This window comes from Engraulis encrasicolus, chromosome 2 (assembly GCF_034702125.1).
Source record: "Engraulis encrasicolus isolate BLACKSEA-1 chromosome 2, IST_EnEncr_1.0, whole genome shotgun sequence".
Classification (NCBI taxonomy): Eukaryota; Metazoa; Chordata; class Actinopteri; order Clupeiformes; family Engraulidae; genus Engraulis; species Engraulis encrasicolus.
The window spans coordinates 41,016,213-41,035,491 of NC_085858.1; the positions used below are offsets into that span (position 1 = coordinate 41,016,213).

The 19,279-nt window shown below is 42.6% G+C and overlaps 1 protein-coding gene across 1 annotated transcript in view; it reads right to left on the bottom strand.

The window, feature by feature from the left end:
- LOC134439026 (uncharacterized) overlaps positions 1–19,279 on the bottom strand; it is a 156,962-nt gene that overhangs the window by 81,843 nt on the left and 55,840 nt on the right. Inside the window, exons 15-17 of the mRNA XM_063188831.1 lie at positions 11,220–11,392; positions 8,984–9,123; positions 5,745–5,854 (exon numbers count right to left, since the gene is read on the bottom strand). Coding sequence (XP_063044901.1) covers positions 5,745–5,854; positions 8,984–9,123; positions 11,220–11,392 — 423 coding nt within the window. The remainder of the gene's footprint in view (positions 1–5,744; positions 5,855–8,983; positions 9,124–11,219; positions 11,393–19,279) is intronic.

The following is a 19,279-nucleotide window of genomic DNA, read 5'->3' on the forward strand; positions in this document are numbered from 1 at the left end:
TTTGCCCTTCCCCATTCTGGATCGCTCCGAATGATGATTGTGGCGTCTTAGCAAGCGCTTCGAACAGAAGCGTGTCTCTCTCTCGTCACACTCTCTCTCTGTCTCGGTGCATGAAGGATGCCTTGCCGACAGATAGTACGTCGCTATCAAAAACATCTGCGATCTCCCGGGCCGGGAGACTTCGCGTGTCAACTCTTGACAGTGACTGAAACGGCCCATTCTTTGCGCTTGAACCTTCCGCGTGAATTCTATCAGTGGCCGCTGCTGTTTGCATTTCGTTTCCCTCCTTACCCTCTCGTCCGTTTCAAAACTCCCTGATTTGGTTGAGCACCACCTCGCTAGTCGCTAGCACATTATGAACTCTGTAGTCGAACATTTTATTTTGAAAAGTCGGGCTGCCTATCAGCGGTGCAAGGGGTAGAAAGCCAGAGCAGCGGAGTTGAAGGAATGGCCGCAGTTCCAAAAACGTTTTATTTTTTGATGGGCTAATACCTACTAGCACTAATGCAGAATGACTAATGGCCATTGAAATGGTGTTTAGCATTGTCAATTCATTTTGTTTTTGGCTGGATGCACCGGTGAAAAAACATTCAGCCTCGCATTCTTTTACTCGACCGATTTGTTACATTTACCACCAATATTACGCACCATGTTACGCACCAATTTCCACCGACCGCTTCTAACTTCATTAGTATGGTGTGAACAACAGCTAATCTCAAACAGATAGTCATCATGGAATTCATGAAATTACGTTTAGCAGACCTTTCACTGTTTCACATCCAACCAGGTTAGTCGCGTCTTGCAGGACTTAGGCTACAAAATAGCAGCTTCTGTGGCGCTGCTGATGTCTGACGCCTGTCAGTCAGCTGCTAGTTAACAACTACCGGTGGTATTAGCACAAAGCTAAATCAGTTAATCCAGGGTCCATCCTTGCCGCTGCATAAAAATCAATTTGACGAGATTTGAGATCACGGGCTACAGGTTAATTAAACAAATTAGAAAACAAACAAGACCATGTTGTAGGGAGTCAGCGAAAATTACTACCAGTTGAGATGTGGCTTACTACCTTTTACTACCTTTTACTGGTCATTATTTTGGACTTTTTCATTTACTACCTTTTACTACTTTTTACTACCCCGCGGGCACCCTGTGTTCAGTCACAAACACTCACTGAGTAAAACGGAACCAACTCCCGCCTCGTCATTGATCGAGCCCGTTTGATCCATCGTGCTAGTTGTGGAAAATTGAGTCGCAGATCTCCACTCCCTATGTCTGTCATATCCAGTCTGTCATGCCAAGTGTCCTAACCTATGCTATTGCCTGTTGGGGAGGTAGCATTAGGAAGAGGGATGCTGGACGCCTTGACAGGCTGGTGAGGAAAGCTAGGTCTGTGGTGGGCATGGAACTGGAGAATCTCACTACTACAGCCGCAAAAAGGACACTTAGCAGATTGGACTCAATACTTGAAAATGACAGACACCCCCTGCACCCGTTTCTGGCCAACCAGAGGAGCCTGTTCAGCTACAGACTCCAGGCCTTCCCCTGCCGGACAGACAGACTACGGAAGTCTTTTGTCCCCATGGCCATCCAGCTCTTCAACACCACACAGAAAGACACAATTAAAGAGATTGTCATTGGCGACTGGACTGCATAAACCAGCCCCCCACACTTGCAAACTCAATCTGCAGCCACTACCCCCTCTCCCCCCGATTCTTTTTCGCTACTGAACAGCTACACTTCACCCCACCCGCCACCCCGTAGACTAAGCGCCTGCACTACCTTGGACACTTTAAGGGTTGCCCAATACAGGACAATAACCCACTACACACAACCTCAGCTACCTCACCCCCTGGAATAGCTGCTGTGAACTACTCTGCTTTTGCATTTTTATTCTTTATTGAACGGAGGGACTTCTAGCATGGGGGGGGGGGGGGGGGTGAGAGAGAGAACATGTGTGTATGTGAGATAATGTGTGGTAGTACTCAACATGTACTTTTACTTTAATGTTCAATTATATGTCTTATTATTGTCTTGTTATTATAATGTCTTTGTGTATGTTTTGTATTTGTGTATTTATGTACATTGACAGACACCTTAATTTCCTTCGGGATTAATAAAAGTACTCTACTCTACTCTACTATGTGTGTTCTTCTGACTCTGTTGAGGTCTACATTTCTAAATGTTAACAGTGCTCTGCCAACGCTTTTACATCTCAGTCTGTAGGCTAGCCTACTCTTAGGGAAATTATAGTCTACAGACGTGATTCTACTATCACTCACTGCGTTACAGCGTACAGACTTTAAAGCCACTACTGTCACTCCCCTCATCCGAGTCAGCAGCGGCGCCCTCGGTGAGACGAATCCTGACTGAGTTGTTGGTAGCAGCAAATCCCCTATGGATCGGATCAACGCTTAACACATTCAATACCAGCCGTTTTTTGGAATTCAGCCGTGGACTCCCAGCCAATTTAATAATTTTATGTCATTTTTTGAACACCCACCGAATATTTTGTCTTCAACCCACAGACACATGTCAGGGCTTGTTCGAAAGCCCAAAGACTCAGCTGTCTGTATATTTTTACGGTTTGTTTCTAGCTTGTTCCATTCCAAAGTTATTTCACTTTAAGCGCGCACCGGTTTAGGTAAAAATAGCGATTTTGAACATTCGAACTGAGATAAAGCCTTTTTTGTCAAGGGTGCGCTCTGACTCTCCGAGTTTAAATTGCGGGTCTAAATGCATTTTCACGCCCAAAGAACAACTTCAGTAGCGGGCAATCATGCGGGCAGAGCGAGAGAGAGGAGAGGGTGGGGGGGTTCACTTCGAGATTCCGCAGTTGAGCAGCCGCCTCGAATCTCTCGGTCCAAAGTTGAACAGAACAGTTAATGGGGCACCTAAGTCACGCCCCTCTACTTCCGATCCATGGGGCAGGAGCTCGCAAAATTTTGAATGCGAGTTAATGGAGCTAGTCAAGCTAAATCCTCATCCCGTTTGGCATGTGCTCCGGATTTCACATATGATGACAGTGAATTTGTAAGGTTTGGATTTGCGTCGTAAGACCACTCATTTTCGGCACGCAAGAAACGTTATTTTAGCTTTTGTGCAAAACTGTGTTGGAGACTACACTTGCGCCTCGCATATCTGACGTGAATCGAGGCACAGCCAACCCTACCGCTGCACCGTGGCTTAAGTGGCTGCACGTCGGACATGCGACGTCTGTTGTGTAGTCCAAATAATTACATATTTTTGCACACTCACAACTCAAAAATCGCTTGCCAAACAAGCACACAATTGTTTGTTATTAACTCTGAGGCACAGCATATGTGTGATCGACGGGGAAATGCGAGGTGGGTCGGAAAATAGCTTTGATCAGTCCATTACAGCCCAGTCAAAAGTTTTTCTGTTGCCAGCCCCAGAAGCCGCCCGGAAGGGGTGGAGACTTAGGTGCCCCATAGGCTACACAACAGTGTTCGTGCACATCTCTCTGTGACTTACCATGTACTGACACATGACCAAATGTTTAAGTCGACAAGGATACCGAAACAGAGCTGTAGGGCGCCCTGCGTCGGGGTTAAATGGCGCAAGGTCTTCTCACACAAGAGCACCAAAAATAATATTTAGTCTAGGCTAACTCATAATTTGATATGCCTACACCCTTCACATCAATACTATCTACAATACCACCCAATAACTTGTCCACATTAAATGTGTTACGTCCGTGCTTATTACAGAGCTATGATTTCCAGAGCGCGTAACCACAGCTGATATCATGATGATGCGACGCACTCGGCAATCTACTTTTGTGGACTTTTGTGTCAAAAAGTTGGCTTGACCGTAACTGTAGATGTGTCAAGGTACTGGCTTCACAAAACACATTCTGCAGACCTTTCAAGAATACATGAGGGGCTTGGGACACGACGGTTTGTGTGTGGATACCCCCAACATATTACGAGGTAAGTGTGACGTTGTTTTGAGTTGTGCAAGACTTTAGAATGTTGTGTTTTTGAAATGTGTGTAACCGCCGAGATATGATGCCCCCATTCTATCATATTGCATAGCTCATATGGCTAACGAGGCTAACGTGATATTATCAAACTTTCTCAAAACGCATCCTTTTGCCTTGATTTTGCTCTAGAGTGACTGTATTTCATCCCAAACATGCAAAAATGTTTTTGTTCCAACTCCAGATAAATCCTTTAAACTCGAAGAGTCAAAGAGCGCATACATAACAAAAAACGCTTCTCCGTTTCAAGGGGGGAAATGCTATTTTTTTGCTAAACTAACCCTGGCTTTGGAATGGGAGAAGCTAGGAACATACCGTTTTCATTTATGGAAAGCTGAGATTCTCAGCTTTTAAATAAGCCCTGTAATGTGTCTGTATTCTGTGACTGTTCAAAAATGGTGAAAATTGCTGGCAGTGGTTAGGACTCAAGCTAACATTCCAAACTAAGTCTGGTATTCAATGTGTCAAATATTATATTAGATTACAACATAAATATATATATATTGAGAAGATGTATGAAGTGCCTAAAACAAAGGAAAACAAGATGGCTGATGTGAACGAACTGCATAATGTAAAAGAGTAGGTTTTTGTTGCCTCAGTCTTATGTTACCACCGTCAGGTTTTGTGTCTGATGGTGCTGACAAAATCCTCCAAATGCTCCTCAGTGGAGGCTAGGGTATAATTGCGCCTTACGTTAGTTTTACATGTTTTTAGCATGGTTTAAATTAATATGCTTACAAGGTGTGTCTTCAATGCTGTTGAAATATTAGAACAACTCTTCATTTAAAAAAACTCTTTACTACTTTTTACTTTTAATTGTGTCTGATGATGTTAACAAAAACAAAGTAAGGCCCTCGGCATGCTTGCTGCAGGAGATGCTTGCACGGGCACGATTCGTTCATGAACGTGTTAACATGCTTATTTAATGTCAATTTCGCGTGCGCTAACACGGCAGCCAAACGCGTGCGTTAGGTGCAATATTTTCAACGACGCTGGGGGCGATCGTAAGAAAGACTGCACAGTTCCATGCGAGTGTTTCTGGTGAAAACGACGCTGGCAGCAACTTTTAAGAGCGTCTCATTAAGCTTACAAACATTTGCGATCATACTTCCCCATTGCACTTTGAAAAAGGAGCGCGCAAATATGAGAGCAGTAGCAGTATCGTCCCCTTGCCTGAGGAGTCTATCTTTTTGTTTTTTGTTTTCCTTGCCGTCTGTGTTCCCAATTTCCACATCGCAATGCTGCGCGCTCTCTGCCCCCTGGTTGACACCGCCAGTATTTTGCGTCTTGGTCTACTGATTTAAAAGCAAGCATGTGCGTTCGGTTGCTCGCAGTGACGTACGTAATTTACAGCTCGCAGCAAGCGATTTTATGGAAAAGTAAATATTGCAAGGTTGTTCCGATACATTGTTGCACAGACCTGTGTCTGTGATAATATTTCTATATTCTGATTTTGGATTAGAAGGGAAAACCTTTTTAGTCACATTCTCAAGACTCATTGTATTGCGTTTGAAATGTTCTTGTGCAGTTTTTGTGAGCACTACAGAAAACCACAGAAAACGTTTCAAAACTCCCTGACAGGAAATGTTCCAACAAATATTTTATACGGTCGTCTTTTTTTATTCCAAGATATACACATTTTGGCCCACCCTGTATACAATCACTACAAAATAACTAGTCATACCTAGACTACAAAATATCTACCGGTAGTCATGTCATAAGTACTTGTGATGCTTGTACTTACCAACATTTGTCATTGTTGTAGTGGCCCAGTATACAGAACTCATATAATGATAAAAGTTTGAAGTACTTTTCAATAGACCAGCATGTGTTAACCATGTGGTTTGATCACACCTGTGGGGTAAAGAAAAGCATTTTTTTACCTGATGGTGAATCAAACAGGATGAATAATGCTTGTTATATGAGTAGGTGCTAAAGGGTTGTGGATGAAGGTGCAAGGGACAATCCATGATTCAAACTGGCAAAGTAGTACCACAGATCTAGACCAACTATGTAGGCCATGGATGCCACATAGGGATGCAAATGATCGATTAATTCATGAATGTTAGCTAATTGACCTTATCAATAACCTTACAATTAATTGATGAGCAGCATTTTCCCCAAAAAATCATTCCCGGAAAAAAACTATTAAATCTAAAAATGTAAACTAAAAAGTTTAAATTCATTTAAATTCTTTCATCCAAATGTGATTCAAAGAGGCACTAGGGGTAGGATGACGACATTTGCGCGGTGCCCGAGGCATGCCTGTCTCAAAATCTACACCGTAATGAAAAAAAGCTGTTCAAATGAACTTGCGGTGAGACTGTTTTTCATCACAAAGTGCCAGCAGTTTATACGACTCTGAATACGGTATGTAAAGCGATGTTTCAAATGAAAAGTGTTTCTCACGACACTCGTTCGGTCCGACGCTGTCAAAAGTTGCATGTGGGGTTTTCTGACAGCGGACCGTGGAAGTGGTCGCGATAAGCCATCGTTCACTTACTAATGACTCGCATAAGCATAGGCTGACTGGGGACCGTGATTAATTAAACATTTAATCCTACCTGGGGCCTCATGTACAAAGAAGTGCGTGGATTTCCTACCAAGAAAGTGCGGGCACGAAAATCCTAAAAGATACTTACGGACAAAAAAAAAACGGATGTATCAATAAGTGCGTAACCAGGTTTTGCCGTGAAATCTTGCGCACATGCACGAGCACACGCGGGCCCAAGTCTCCGCCTTTTCTCCTCCCTTAAATATTCTATATGAATATTCTAATTAGTATGAACAGACCCATTCATGTGCATTCATTGGTTGAAAGAATTGGAAAGGGAACGCGGGAAATACATTTCATGATGCAAGGTGAAGGCGCAGTTTCGGAGGTAGCCAATTAATAGTAGTAATAGTAATAGCCTACTTAAGAGCAGAAAAAAACTGTCGTGTTATAGCCTACTGCAGTACTACAATGCAGGTTTCCCAACAATTGATATTTACAAGGCATTATATCAAAACACATTGCGATGAGGCAGTCGCCAAGGTTTCCGAGAAATAAACATTTAGGCTATGTCGGGTATAAATATGAAAGATGACACATGTACACATAGGCTACGCCACATTTATGAATAACTTGCAGCCAATAGGCCTACTCAGTTAGCCTATAAAATCACCTGTTAATTGATGGACTAATTTTACAGTAGCCTTATTAAAAGAGAAAGACAAGCACTGTGGTGAGGACGTTCCCAACAAATGCGAGAAGACACATCGCAGATCCAGAAAATATTCAATTTTTAATAGCTGCCAAATAGCCTACTTGAAATAATACTGCTGATGGGCATCCAATTTCGTTGTAGCCTAATTCCAGGATAATTTCATGAGTCCACTTCATTTTAACCAGCTGCCTCAACAATAGGTTCGCACCTCAAAATTAAAATCCACGTTTAACTGGCTGAATCTCTGCAATATTTCCGACCGCGTACAAAACATGTACTTGCGCTGCATGCCTCTGTGTGCCGCCAAAAAGACGCAATGCACCACTTACGGCAACTTCCATGCTTACGGAAACTTCCACAGCAGCCCTGAAATTCGCGTGGAGATCCGCAGTTTTCCACGCCTAGTCTGTTTTAGTACATCTGACCGTGACCGTGGAAAACAACTTAAGTAGCTTTTTTGTCCGTAAGTGAGCTTCATACATGAGGCCCCTGGAGCCCCAAAGGGATACAATGTAGGATGACGTAGTTCAGGGTTCCCACTCTGAGTCAGATATAAAATTCCATGATTTCCCATGACTTTCAAACCCAAAAAACAGAATTTCCATGACCACTTCCATAAAAAAGAAATGACGTTAAAAAAGTTTCTAAAAGTGAAAACTGAAGATTATCTTCACCCCTAGAGCTGTTCTTTGTCTACAGTACATATTTACACAAACACAAACGCAGAACTCATAGACACATATTTCAGTGTAAATGTCAGAAATAACCTCTCTTCTCGGCTGACAGCCCTGTAAACACAAGGTAAATTAAAAAATGTAAATAATTTCTATATTTGCGATCATTTGGCGAAAAAAATCATGCAAAACTCATAGACAATGTCAACACTGCCCTTAATGCACAGTGCAAATGAACCTGCATTTGCCAGGCATGTTTACCAATTGACGACACTGAGCCACCGCCAGACTTCAGTGGGCTCGCCTCATTGCATTCTAGAATGTTGCACATTACAGCGTGAAACCAAACCGTCTCTGCCAAAGCGTTGTGGTATAACCAGTAAGAAACAATGTTATACAGCACACAAAAAAGTTTCTGCTTCTACACAGCTGTTAAGAAAATTCCAAGATATTCCATGACTGTGCATGCAAAAGGGAAAAATTCCATGACTGGAAAAACTTTTATGAAATGCCAAGATATTCCAGTAATTCCATGACCCGTGGGAACCCTGGTAGTTTACGGGGTACCCGTAGAATGCCTGTCTCAAAATCAACTCAGTCATGAAAAACATTCTCAGAGCGAGCCTATTTAAATCACGGAATGCCAGCAGTTGATACGAAAAATCGCTTTACATACTGTATTCAGATTTGTATGAGAAGTGTTTCCCATGACACGGACGGACTGCGGACTGCTCTGCCAAAAATTACATGTGGGGTTCTCAGCCGACGGACCGTGAAAGTCATCGTTCACTTACTAATGACTCAAATAAGCATTGGCTGACTCGGGAAAGTGATTAATTCAACTTTTAGTCCTACATAGAGCCCCTTTAAATATTCCCACTATTCACACCCTTCACATTTCCATTTCACCAGAGTCTTGTCAGTCGAATTGGCGATTAATTGTGATTAATCGATTAATGTGTTGATTGATTAAAAAAAAACATTTAAGTTGATTAATCAATTAATTATTTGCATCCCTGATGCCACATAAATGTTTTAAAAGTTTCACACCATAGTATTATACAGATAATATGCAAAGTGTGATCTTGTGTGGATCTTACCATTCTGAGCATCCTACAATATACAAACCCCCAGCGCAAATGTGAAGGGAAAAAATCAGGAGAAAAACACACTTAGCCGTTCTCTGAACAAATAGATTATTTCCAAGATCATTCTCTCTTTTGTTGAAAAACAAATAAACCTGAAAAAATAAAGAGTGTGACATAATGAATTTCTGTTGTTGGTATGACAACAAAATAAATCTCTAAAAGCAGAGATTGACCCTAATTCCTTTTACAGTGTGTGACAGTGTGAGCGAACCCGCTCACGTCTACGTTGTCATCACAGTTTGCCTAGAACTCACTATTTTTTTCTGAAGAGCAATATTGGAGAAAGAAAAATCAGGATGAGAGCTGCATATTGGCCTGAATATGAATTTTGTTTCATATAGGAAACTTTCTTAAAACTTGAAAATGTTTAGAAAATTGTTTCACATAGAACAGAATAGAATACAACACTATCCTGACTCAAACAGGGCTGGGCTGCGTTTCCCAAAAACTCTTAAATAGTACTTAAGTATGAGGTGCCCCTTTGGCAATATATCAAAAATCAGGGCTGGTGCACATAGGCAGAAAAGGCGGTTGCCAAGGGCACGAAGGGAATGTTGGGGGCAACAGAAATGACCGAAAGTTCAACAGAATTAGAACGTCAAGTGAAACATAAAACTTTACATTTACAATGATTACACAAGGACAATCAGTTTGTGGATGCGATATATACCAGATCAACTGTGCTCAATCACATACACAAAGGTTTGTTTACAGATGCCAATTTCTAAATATGCAAGTGCTTGCATAGGGCTCCATATTGACTAGAACCAGCCCTGTCAAAAATAAGTCTCATGTCATCATTAAAAGATTATAAATATACTATTTTACCTTGCACATGCACTTTGCGCAAGCATTTTATTTGCATGTGCAAGAAACAATATTGTATGAGCCAAACCAAAACAGCATATTGTGGGGCTGATTAATTGACTAATTACGCACGGTTCCCTACGAGGTGACCCGAAGACATGTTGTGCAAGGGGCCCCAGTCAGAAGAATGACAATGTGTGTTATGATAATGATCAAAAATAAACTAATGTGGCAACCAGTTTTAATTAATGCTCAACATGGGTGGCTGCGCGAGGGGTTTTTCTTCTAGGGTGAACATTAAATAAATTAATGACTATATGAATGAATGGGGTAAGACCCGAACATGTAACCCTTTATTACAGGTGCACATGATAACCAGTAGTGTGCAAGGAGAAGTAGCATGCAATATGATCCAGCGAGCAAGCTAGGCCAGTTTAACCGTGTGTAAAACAGCTGTGTAATGTGCAGAGCTGTGAGGTGAAGGAAGATAAGAATAACAGTGGAGGTATGGGCAAGGGATCATGTATAGGCCTACTTATATAAATGCCTGACTAGCAAAAAATTAGATGTGTTCCGTGTCTAGCACTGTAGGAAACCATTGCGCTTGGAAGCCCCTAGAAGCAGTCACTGAAGTAGTGATTATTTTCGTCTATGGGGATCTGCTGAATAACATGGAGAGCCAGGCGGCTACAGTCTGAAACTCAACTTAAATGCATGGCAAAATCGAGTTTCAGGCTTTAAATTACTATAGCCTATGATGGGAGTGTCTGAAATGCTATTATTGCAGGTGCAGACTGCCGACTGTGCTTGCGAGGTAGCCTATAAATCTATTAAATATGTTAACAGCAATGCACTATTCAGCATTGTCTGTAGTGTGCCTGTTCTAGTGAACGTGCCAGTAGCGTAAAGGGGGGAAACGAAATACAGAGAATGTGAATAGCCAATGTCTGGAGTGGCAAGACGTGGCTAGCGTAGTGGTGATGAGGACGTTATTGTTAATGAGGACTCACGGTTGAGTCACTGTTGAGTGTTGGTATGGGGCACGCGGAAAGGATGGAAGACAGTAGCTGTGGCAATGTGCCTATTTTTGGGCAATGGGAAACGCTGCCCGGAGCGTGTTCTGGTGGACTTTGGACAGCAATTGCTGTAGTTCATCTGTGCAGGGGTGTGCGTCTGTGTTGTGTGAAATGTGAACAGCACGCGGGCTGTGGGGCCTCCAGTAGAGTCGACTAACCAGGCCTGAGCGCTCCATTGTAGCTAGGATATTGGGAGACGTTGCTGTCTTCAATGTGCATGCTGCACTGCCTGCTGAGGGAGGGGTCCGATACAGAGAGAATACCCACACACACACAACAATATACTGCTGTTGTTGAAATCTTACCTTACGAAGCCAGATTAGTCTATTTAATCTGAAAAGAGTCAAGTTTCTCCAGTGAAGTTCACACTTGTAAAGAAAGGAAAATAAGTCCAATGGGAATACAGCTAAGACATCAAAGAGTAAATTCCTTGATCTCCAATATGCGTTGAATATTGTTTTTAAATCAGACAAATATCCTGTGCAGGGTTTATGAGGAAAAAACAAATGGTAAAATCAGTCAAAGTTCTCCTGTGCCATTTGACACGGGTATAGAAAAAACAACAGACATAACATTATTATAGCCCTGATCCTCTATCCACCTTACTGTGGGTGTAACCGAGTAACAGAGGTCGTTAACCCTCTGGAGTCTAAGGGGTCTCTGATGACCCATTTTGACACTTCTCCAAAAACACATCTGCAACTCTGTTTTTTTTTTAAGTGTTTGTCATTCAAACATATACAGTAAGTGACACCATTAAAAACCTTGAAACTTCTATTTTTCAAATACTAATATATATTGACGAATTTATATAATTGGCCATTTTTAAAGTGAAAATTTAGAGTGAAAATAAATCTTTGGATTTTCTGCACTCTCTGACTTCAGCAGCCTCCGAAGCCACACCTATCGCTATTCACATGTTAAGTAAGGCCTCCTTATTATGACATCAATAACAATGAATGTGTGAATATACTATATACCTAACAAATTCCCATTTTGTATTTTTATTTTCAAGAGAGGATTTTTGGGAAACAGGTATGACAAACCTCTAGGTAATAACTTTTGTACCGGTACTAGATAATTAAATCATAAATTACTCAGCATGCTAACAGGCATAGTGAATGTTTAAGAATTAAAATGAAGGACGCAAAAAAATATTTTCTCTAACATTACAGGTGACTGACCGACACATATGCACACATGGACTCCCACGTGACCAAACTACAGTATATCACGAAAGTGAGTACACCCCTCACAGTTTTTGCAGATTTGTGAGTATATCTTTTCATAGGAAAGCATTACAGAAGTGTCACTTTGACACAATGATTAGTGACCTTTTAACAACATATTTAAACGCTTAAATTTCTTGTTCACTCAGAAAAAAACTAAATACAGCCATTAATGTTTGAACATGTACTCACAAAAAGTCAGTACACCCCAGATTAAAATCCGGTAGAGAAGGGGCTGTGTTGTCTTGAATCGCCTTGAATCGTCTCGAAATGAAAAGGGATTAAAAGGGAGGTCATCAGTGTACATTTCAACCTTTCTTTGCATTGAACTTTTACATTTTGAGTGTGCACCTGGCTTAAACAGATTGGTGTGAGATTTGAATGCAATCCTATGGAGAATATTATGATCTGCTTCAGTAGTCACAGTGCATGTTGACATGCATGTTTCTTTTAGGTGTATTTCAGATTGCCAATGTTGAGAGCATCCATGCATCCCCAAACCATGTCAGTCCCACTACCATGCTTGGCTATTGAGAGGATACTGTTTAAAAAATAAAAAAAAATCATCACTTGTTTACCACCACACATGCTTGACATAATCTAAAGCAAATTTGTTTATCTTGGTCTCAAGAGAGATGAACAGACCAAGGATATGGATCTCTGGAACCATGCCGTGTGATCTGAAGAGACCAAGATTAACAAATTTACTTTAGATGGTGTCAAGCATGTATGGTGGTAAACAGGTGAGTTTTACAAAAAAAAGTGTATCCTCTCAATAGCCAAGCATGGTAGTGGGACTGACATGGTTTGGGGATGCATGGATGCTCTCAACATTGGCAATCTGAAATACACCTACAGTCGGTCCCCCTACAATGCACACCCTTTACCGAGGTAATGCCACGTCATCCACCTCGGTACGTACCGGGCCTAGCTGCAGTGTACCCAAACAACCGCCGGGTGGCACTTGGGAGCGCTCGCTCAATACACATTCACTCACACACACACACACACACACACACACACACACACACTCTCTCTCTCGCTCTCTCTCTCGCTCTCTCGCTCTCTCTCTCTCTCTCTCTCTCTCTCTCTCTCTCTCTCTCTCTCTCTCTTGTTCATATCAGATAACCATAGCACAGAGTGGTGAAGAAGCGCAAATGTGTTGGCAACATTTTATTACCATATGGGATATTTTAGACGATGTTGACGGCATATTAATATGCTCATATTCACCAGCACGCACCGATTCAGCGGATAACGACATGCCTAATTAAATTGTGTGAGAACAACTCCAGGAAGTAGGAAGAGTCATAAAAAGAATAAATAGCCTAATGAATTTTCTTTTCTTTTTTTAATGATGATCGGATGAATTGCCATTAATGTGCAAGCTCTATGTGTAGAAATTGAGTGTAGCCACAAGCCCCTATACCGATTCTCGCATCGCAAGATTTGAAACGTCTAATATTACAACTTCAAACTTGATATCTGTATGTGAATACTTTTTTCGTTTGGTAAAAATTACGGAGGGTGCAATAGGGGGCCTAAACCTCACTGCAGTAACCTACAGCGCCGCGTTTGAGCGTTTAAGCCTTGGCTATTTATCTTACATCGCCAACAGCTGGGGCGATAACCTAACCTATACTTCCGTAATCAGTGCTTAATTTGTAAATCACAAGGTACCGGAACGCAAAAAACATATGACATCACAGCGACGGTGAGTTGGACAGAGGTCCCGGAACGCACAGAAAAACTGAAATTACGCAAACGAATAAAAACGGGAAAAAAAACAGATGCAATTCCCTGCATTTGAACGACATTGAGTCCCATGTCAGCTCATATCCATACGTTTGTTTCTTAATACAAGGGACGGTTGGCAATCCAATGGCTATTTTAAACAACAGCCATAGCATATTGAATGCTGTAATGACAACAACCAATATTTTTTTGTTTGATCGCTAACTTTATGCTTAGTAGTTTCGTGCAGTGCATGGACATTATGCTTTCCCCATGAGGTGAAAAGAAACCGAAGCGGTCTTCTACTATACCTATTGAAAGGACAGTGCATGACTGTCCAATTCCCGTATTCACACAACGTTGGCATAGGCCTATTAAACGTTAAATCCTCGCTTTGTTGGCGACTTTGTTTGATTTGGCTAATCCGCATGTGCTGTTGCGATATGCCACTTCACTGTTTCAAGGGCTCGCGCACTGATGGTAAGCGAGCTGCGATTTTTTAGGGCTCGCTGATGGTAAGCGAGCGGCGATTTTCCCGGTAGACTTGGCTTTTCACACTGACTGTCTGCTCGCGCTGCGGTCCGGTTGAAAATCCCTCCGACCAATGTTTTATTTGGAGTGTGTAGGCCCTATTTGAATGAAATATCACATTGTCTTGGCTGTTTTCGTGCTCAAATTGACTTGTAAGCCACTGTCGGGTCTTGGGAGAGAAGGAAACGCGCGGGCACACATGCTGAGTGCTCGCCAGCCGAGGAAGATCTCATCCTCTCACCCAGGCTGTCTTTTTCGCTAGGCTACATGACTGATCAATGCACCAAACGCAGCCCAGGTGCCACTAGAAATTAGTATGTCCAAAACCTTGTGTGCCGACCAAAATTTTATAAAAACTTTTAAACAATGTTTGGCACAGCCAGGCTTTCCATCTCATCCGCGCATATGAACAAACAACGAGAGAGGGGCAACTTCACGTAGCCTACATTTAGTCAGATAGTAGGGATGGAAATGTAGCCTAGTAGATCTATAGTTATGATTCTTAAATGTATGGGACAAGCAGTAGGCTGAATTGTGACTGTCGTGCCGAAAAGCGAGTCCCTGCCAGAACAAGAGTGCCTCATTGAAACCAATGTCATTTTTTGAGAGAAAAATATACTCATTTTTGCAGAATGAATTACATAATATATTAACTAAAATATGCTTATGAAATATTAGGCCTACTCGTCCTCCACTTAATATGAGCTATTTGACTGAAACCGCAACATTGTTATGACAATTAGACTATTCGATTCCTTTATGGAAATAATAGCCTACTGAAAATTGTAACCAGCTCTTTGTAGCCTAATTCTTCCAGAGGGAATGCAGATGCTTTATGGATATGCTTTCCATCCATGCACTCTCCGTGCAGGGGTGGTGGAAAGACACCAAACGTGCCATCACCATCCCCCGGACCCACGAAACCCACTGCGCTCCGAAGTTGAATTCCTTTTACTACTTTATTGCTATGTGTGCATAAAGCGCATGTTCGATTTGCTGTAATAGGCTACGACCAGTAGCCTCGACGTGTCTGTCTTTTCTTTTCCTTTTTTCAATATTTAGTAGGCTAACATATGTCTAAGCCTAAAAATATAATAAATAAATAGAAATAATTTGGTATCCATGTCTGGTTAGCGTCTGGGCATTTGTGGTCTTTACCTGGTTCTCCGCACCATCTTATGACAATGTTGAACAATGTTGAACAAAAAAACGCATGCACACACGTCATACTCTTTTATTACCTCATATTGTTTTTATTGTATTGATTTTTAATTCTGTGTATAGACAAATAAACGTAGGCTAAACTTGACATTTCAGTAAGAGTGTACATTTATTTTACAAGTAGCCTAGGCCTATACAGAGTTTTAGTAGACAATGCCTACACAGCAGCCTTTACAAGTTGCCTAATGTAGGCTACACTGCAGATAAAGACAGCAGAAAACATCCTTTCTGCCCGGCTTAACCAGAATTGCGTTCCGTCCCTTTCGCTGTGTCTCCTGCGACTCGGTCTGTTGTTTGTGCAGTAGTGCGCTGTTTCCCTTCACCTACCAGTGGGCTCACCACCTAGATCGATGATTTGGTCGATGACTGTAGGCCTATCCAGGTGACTGGACACTTTGTAAGGATTTATTTTTAGGCATAGCCTACTTAGATTTTTTTTGAATGCCGCCTTTGTCCTGAGTGAATTCTGAATCAAGACCAGACTGCGTTGCTGCCACCCTTGTTGAGTCACTAGCCAACTGCACTTTTTGCACCATGGGATTTACAGTATGGACACGGGAGTAAGGATATTGAAGTAGGCTAGGCTAGGCCTACACCTGGACACTTAAAAGACTTTGTAAGGATTTATTTTTAGGCATAGTTTGATTTTTTGAACGCCTTTTTATTGATCTAGGCTATGTTTTTATTATTATTTGTAACATCACAACAAATAAACATTCAAACTTTTGAAACAATATCCATACTCTGCCTTGCATCTCTCGTGTGTGTGTGTGTGTGTGTGTGTGTGTGTGTGTGTGTGTGTGTGTGTGTGCTGTGTGTGTGTGTGTGTGTGTGTGTGTGTGTGTGTGTGTGTGTGCGCGCGCTCGTGAAAAAAAAACCTCTTGGCCGCAAACTGTTAAACTCACACGGCTTGGAGGGGCGCTTACATAAATTTCAACTGACTACAGTCTTCAACTGTGTGACGCTATGAATGTTTGTCTGTGGGGGAGGGGTGATTAAACCCCTACACGCACACAAAAGAGCTCGTGGTGTGACAGGTTATCTAGCCACAAACACAGGCAGACGCTTGGAGGGGCGCTTACATAGATGTCAACTAACTACAGTCTTCAACTGTGTGACGGAGTGAATGTTTGTCTGTGGGGGAGGGGGTGATTAAACCCCACACGCACACAAAAGAGCTCTCTCTCTCTCCAACAACACAAGAGGTATTCGCATTGGACGCACTTGTTTAGTCCCTCACAATGTGTAGGGCCTATGCTTGGTTGCCATATTAAAATCAGGTTTTAAGAAGAGCACACACAATCGAATCGAAAGTAGCCTATAGCCAAATATTTTAATTAAATTCGGGCGGTTGGTTGAATCATTCAAATAGCCTAATTAAAAATAGCCTATATAGTAGCCTATATAGGCTTACCACCAACAAAAATTATGAAATAATGAAAACAAATTATACTCTGTAGCCGCCTTAACAATAGAAGTAATTAGGCCTATTAATGCATTCGTTTGCCAAAAAAAAATAGGCCTAAGCAAAAAAAAAAAAAGAATTTCACACTTATCTTAACATTTATCATACTGTCACAGGTGGGGGGTGCGCGTTTGACAGCGGCACCCCCACTTAATACCAACTACCCCGAGGAGCATTGTACACATCAGGAAACACCAAGACAACAAAGTCATTTAAATCAAGTATTTATTTTCTATTTGGAGACATAGTTCTGTATGCATGTGTGTGTGTGTGTGCGCGTGTGTGTGGATGTGTAACCAGTTCTCTGTCCGCCGGGTCCTTAATGGTCCAATGTCTCTGATCAGCACCTCAAACCTCTCACTCGGTCCGTGCGCATCGTAGCCTCCGACAGGTTGGGCGGGGCCACCTGGCTCGTCTGGGCACGCGGAGGCGGATCAGCTGGTGGAGATAGGAGAAGGGTAAACAGGCTTCCAGTCTCTGAATTCGTAACGCACAGGGGGATGCTAACTCCCATCACCAATTGTGAATAAAATAGGCCTACACAGCACGAGTAACTAAGCTACTTATTTAAAGGAGCACACGTGAGCAGCACAGCAACCAACACAGCACACATAAAACGATGGTGTAGGGGTGGCCATCCTCGCTGCGCAAAAAGTCTTTTCCGATCGTGCATTCGCTGGGTCCGGGAGTGAGAGAGTGAGTGAGTAACAGACAGAGCGGGCCAGGGGCAGCACACACAGCGGGGAGGAGGCTTCAAGGTGAAGGCTATGGTGACCAGGCGTGAGCGTCCTCCACCAGCAGCTTTCCACGCAACCTCTTCGTGACTCTGGCCGCAAAACCTCGTTCAGGCAATATGCCGTCCGCGCCATCACCGCCATTCGTAGTCGTCTGTTGCTTGTGTCGTCCAAAAGACCGAACGCGTGCCCCATCTTCTCCCATCCGGATACCGGCGTGCAGCTCACCCCCCTCCCAAGGCTGCCCCCCGGCCGCGGTAGTCTCTCCGACCCTTCTCTCGTGCGGTAGCTGTGCGTCTCGTCCTCCTCCGGATCCTCCTCGCCATCTTTGCCACCTGCATTCAAAAAAGCCCATACCCACCCCGTACACCCAATCACCTTTCTCCCTCTTCCCATTGGCACCTGCAAACATTTGCAATCAGTGAGAATAACAGTTAGTCCAAGTTTGTCACCCCCGTGACAATACGACGGCTGTGTTTTAAAAAGAAAAGGCATGCACAGCCTTTTGTGACACGTCGTGGTGTGACAGGTTATCCAGCCTCCAAAGAAGCAGTCATAAGGTTCACAATCCGTTTCCTGGCATGAATGCAGAATAATAAAAACAAAACACCGTCGACTGGCGGTCTTGTTTAGGGCTCACGCGTGTGTTATTATCAAATGCCCAATGTTACGTGCAACACAATGTCGTCGCCAAATTTAAAATTCGATCTCTCTCATGCTGGCGTTACGGGACACACTTAATTACAATGGTGTTCCTGTCTGATTGACTCGGTTTTAATTGTCTTTACCGGTTCAAATTGTAGTAGGTATGCAAACTCTGTATCCTGAGGATACCCGTTCCTGGCTTGAATAGTGCTGAAATAAGTTAGGGACGGATTGGGAGACGGTGAATGCAAGACAGAAAAAAGTCGAGTTTAAATTCACATTGTGGTCTTGTTTAGGGCTCACACTTGTGTTATTATCAAATGCCCTATCAAATGCCCAATGCTAAATAAAACGTGCAATTTGCTGACTGTATTTCTACTACTACTAAAACTGGGGGACGGGCAAGGACGGAAGCACAAACAGACCACAGACACAGGCAGACGCTGCTCTGCAAAAGCGGTGCTATACTGCCCCCCGCATTCCGAATGGCCACAGGGTGTAATGATCACGGTACGCTGCCGCGGCCCGGCACGGTAATGAGCAGATTGAAGTTACACCATCTGTAAAAGAAACATGCATGTCAACATGCACTGTGACTACTGAAGCAGATCATGATATTCTCCATAGGATTGCATTCAAATCTCACACCAATCTGTTTAAGCCAGGTGCACACTCAAAATGTAAAAGTTCAATGCAAAGAAAGGTTGAAATGTACACTGATGACCTCCCTTTTAATCCCTTTTCATTTCGAGACGATTCGAGACGATTCAACACAACACAGCCCCTTCTCTACCGGATTTTAATCT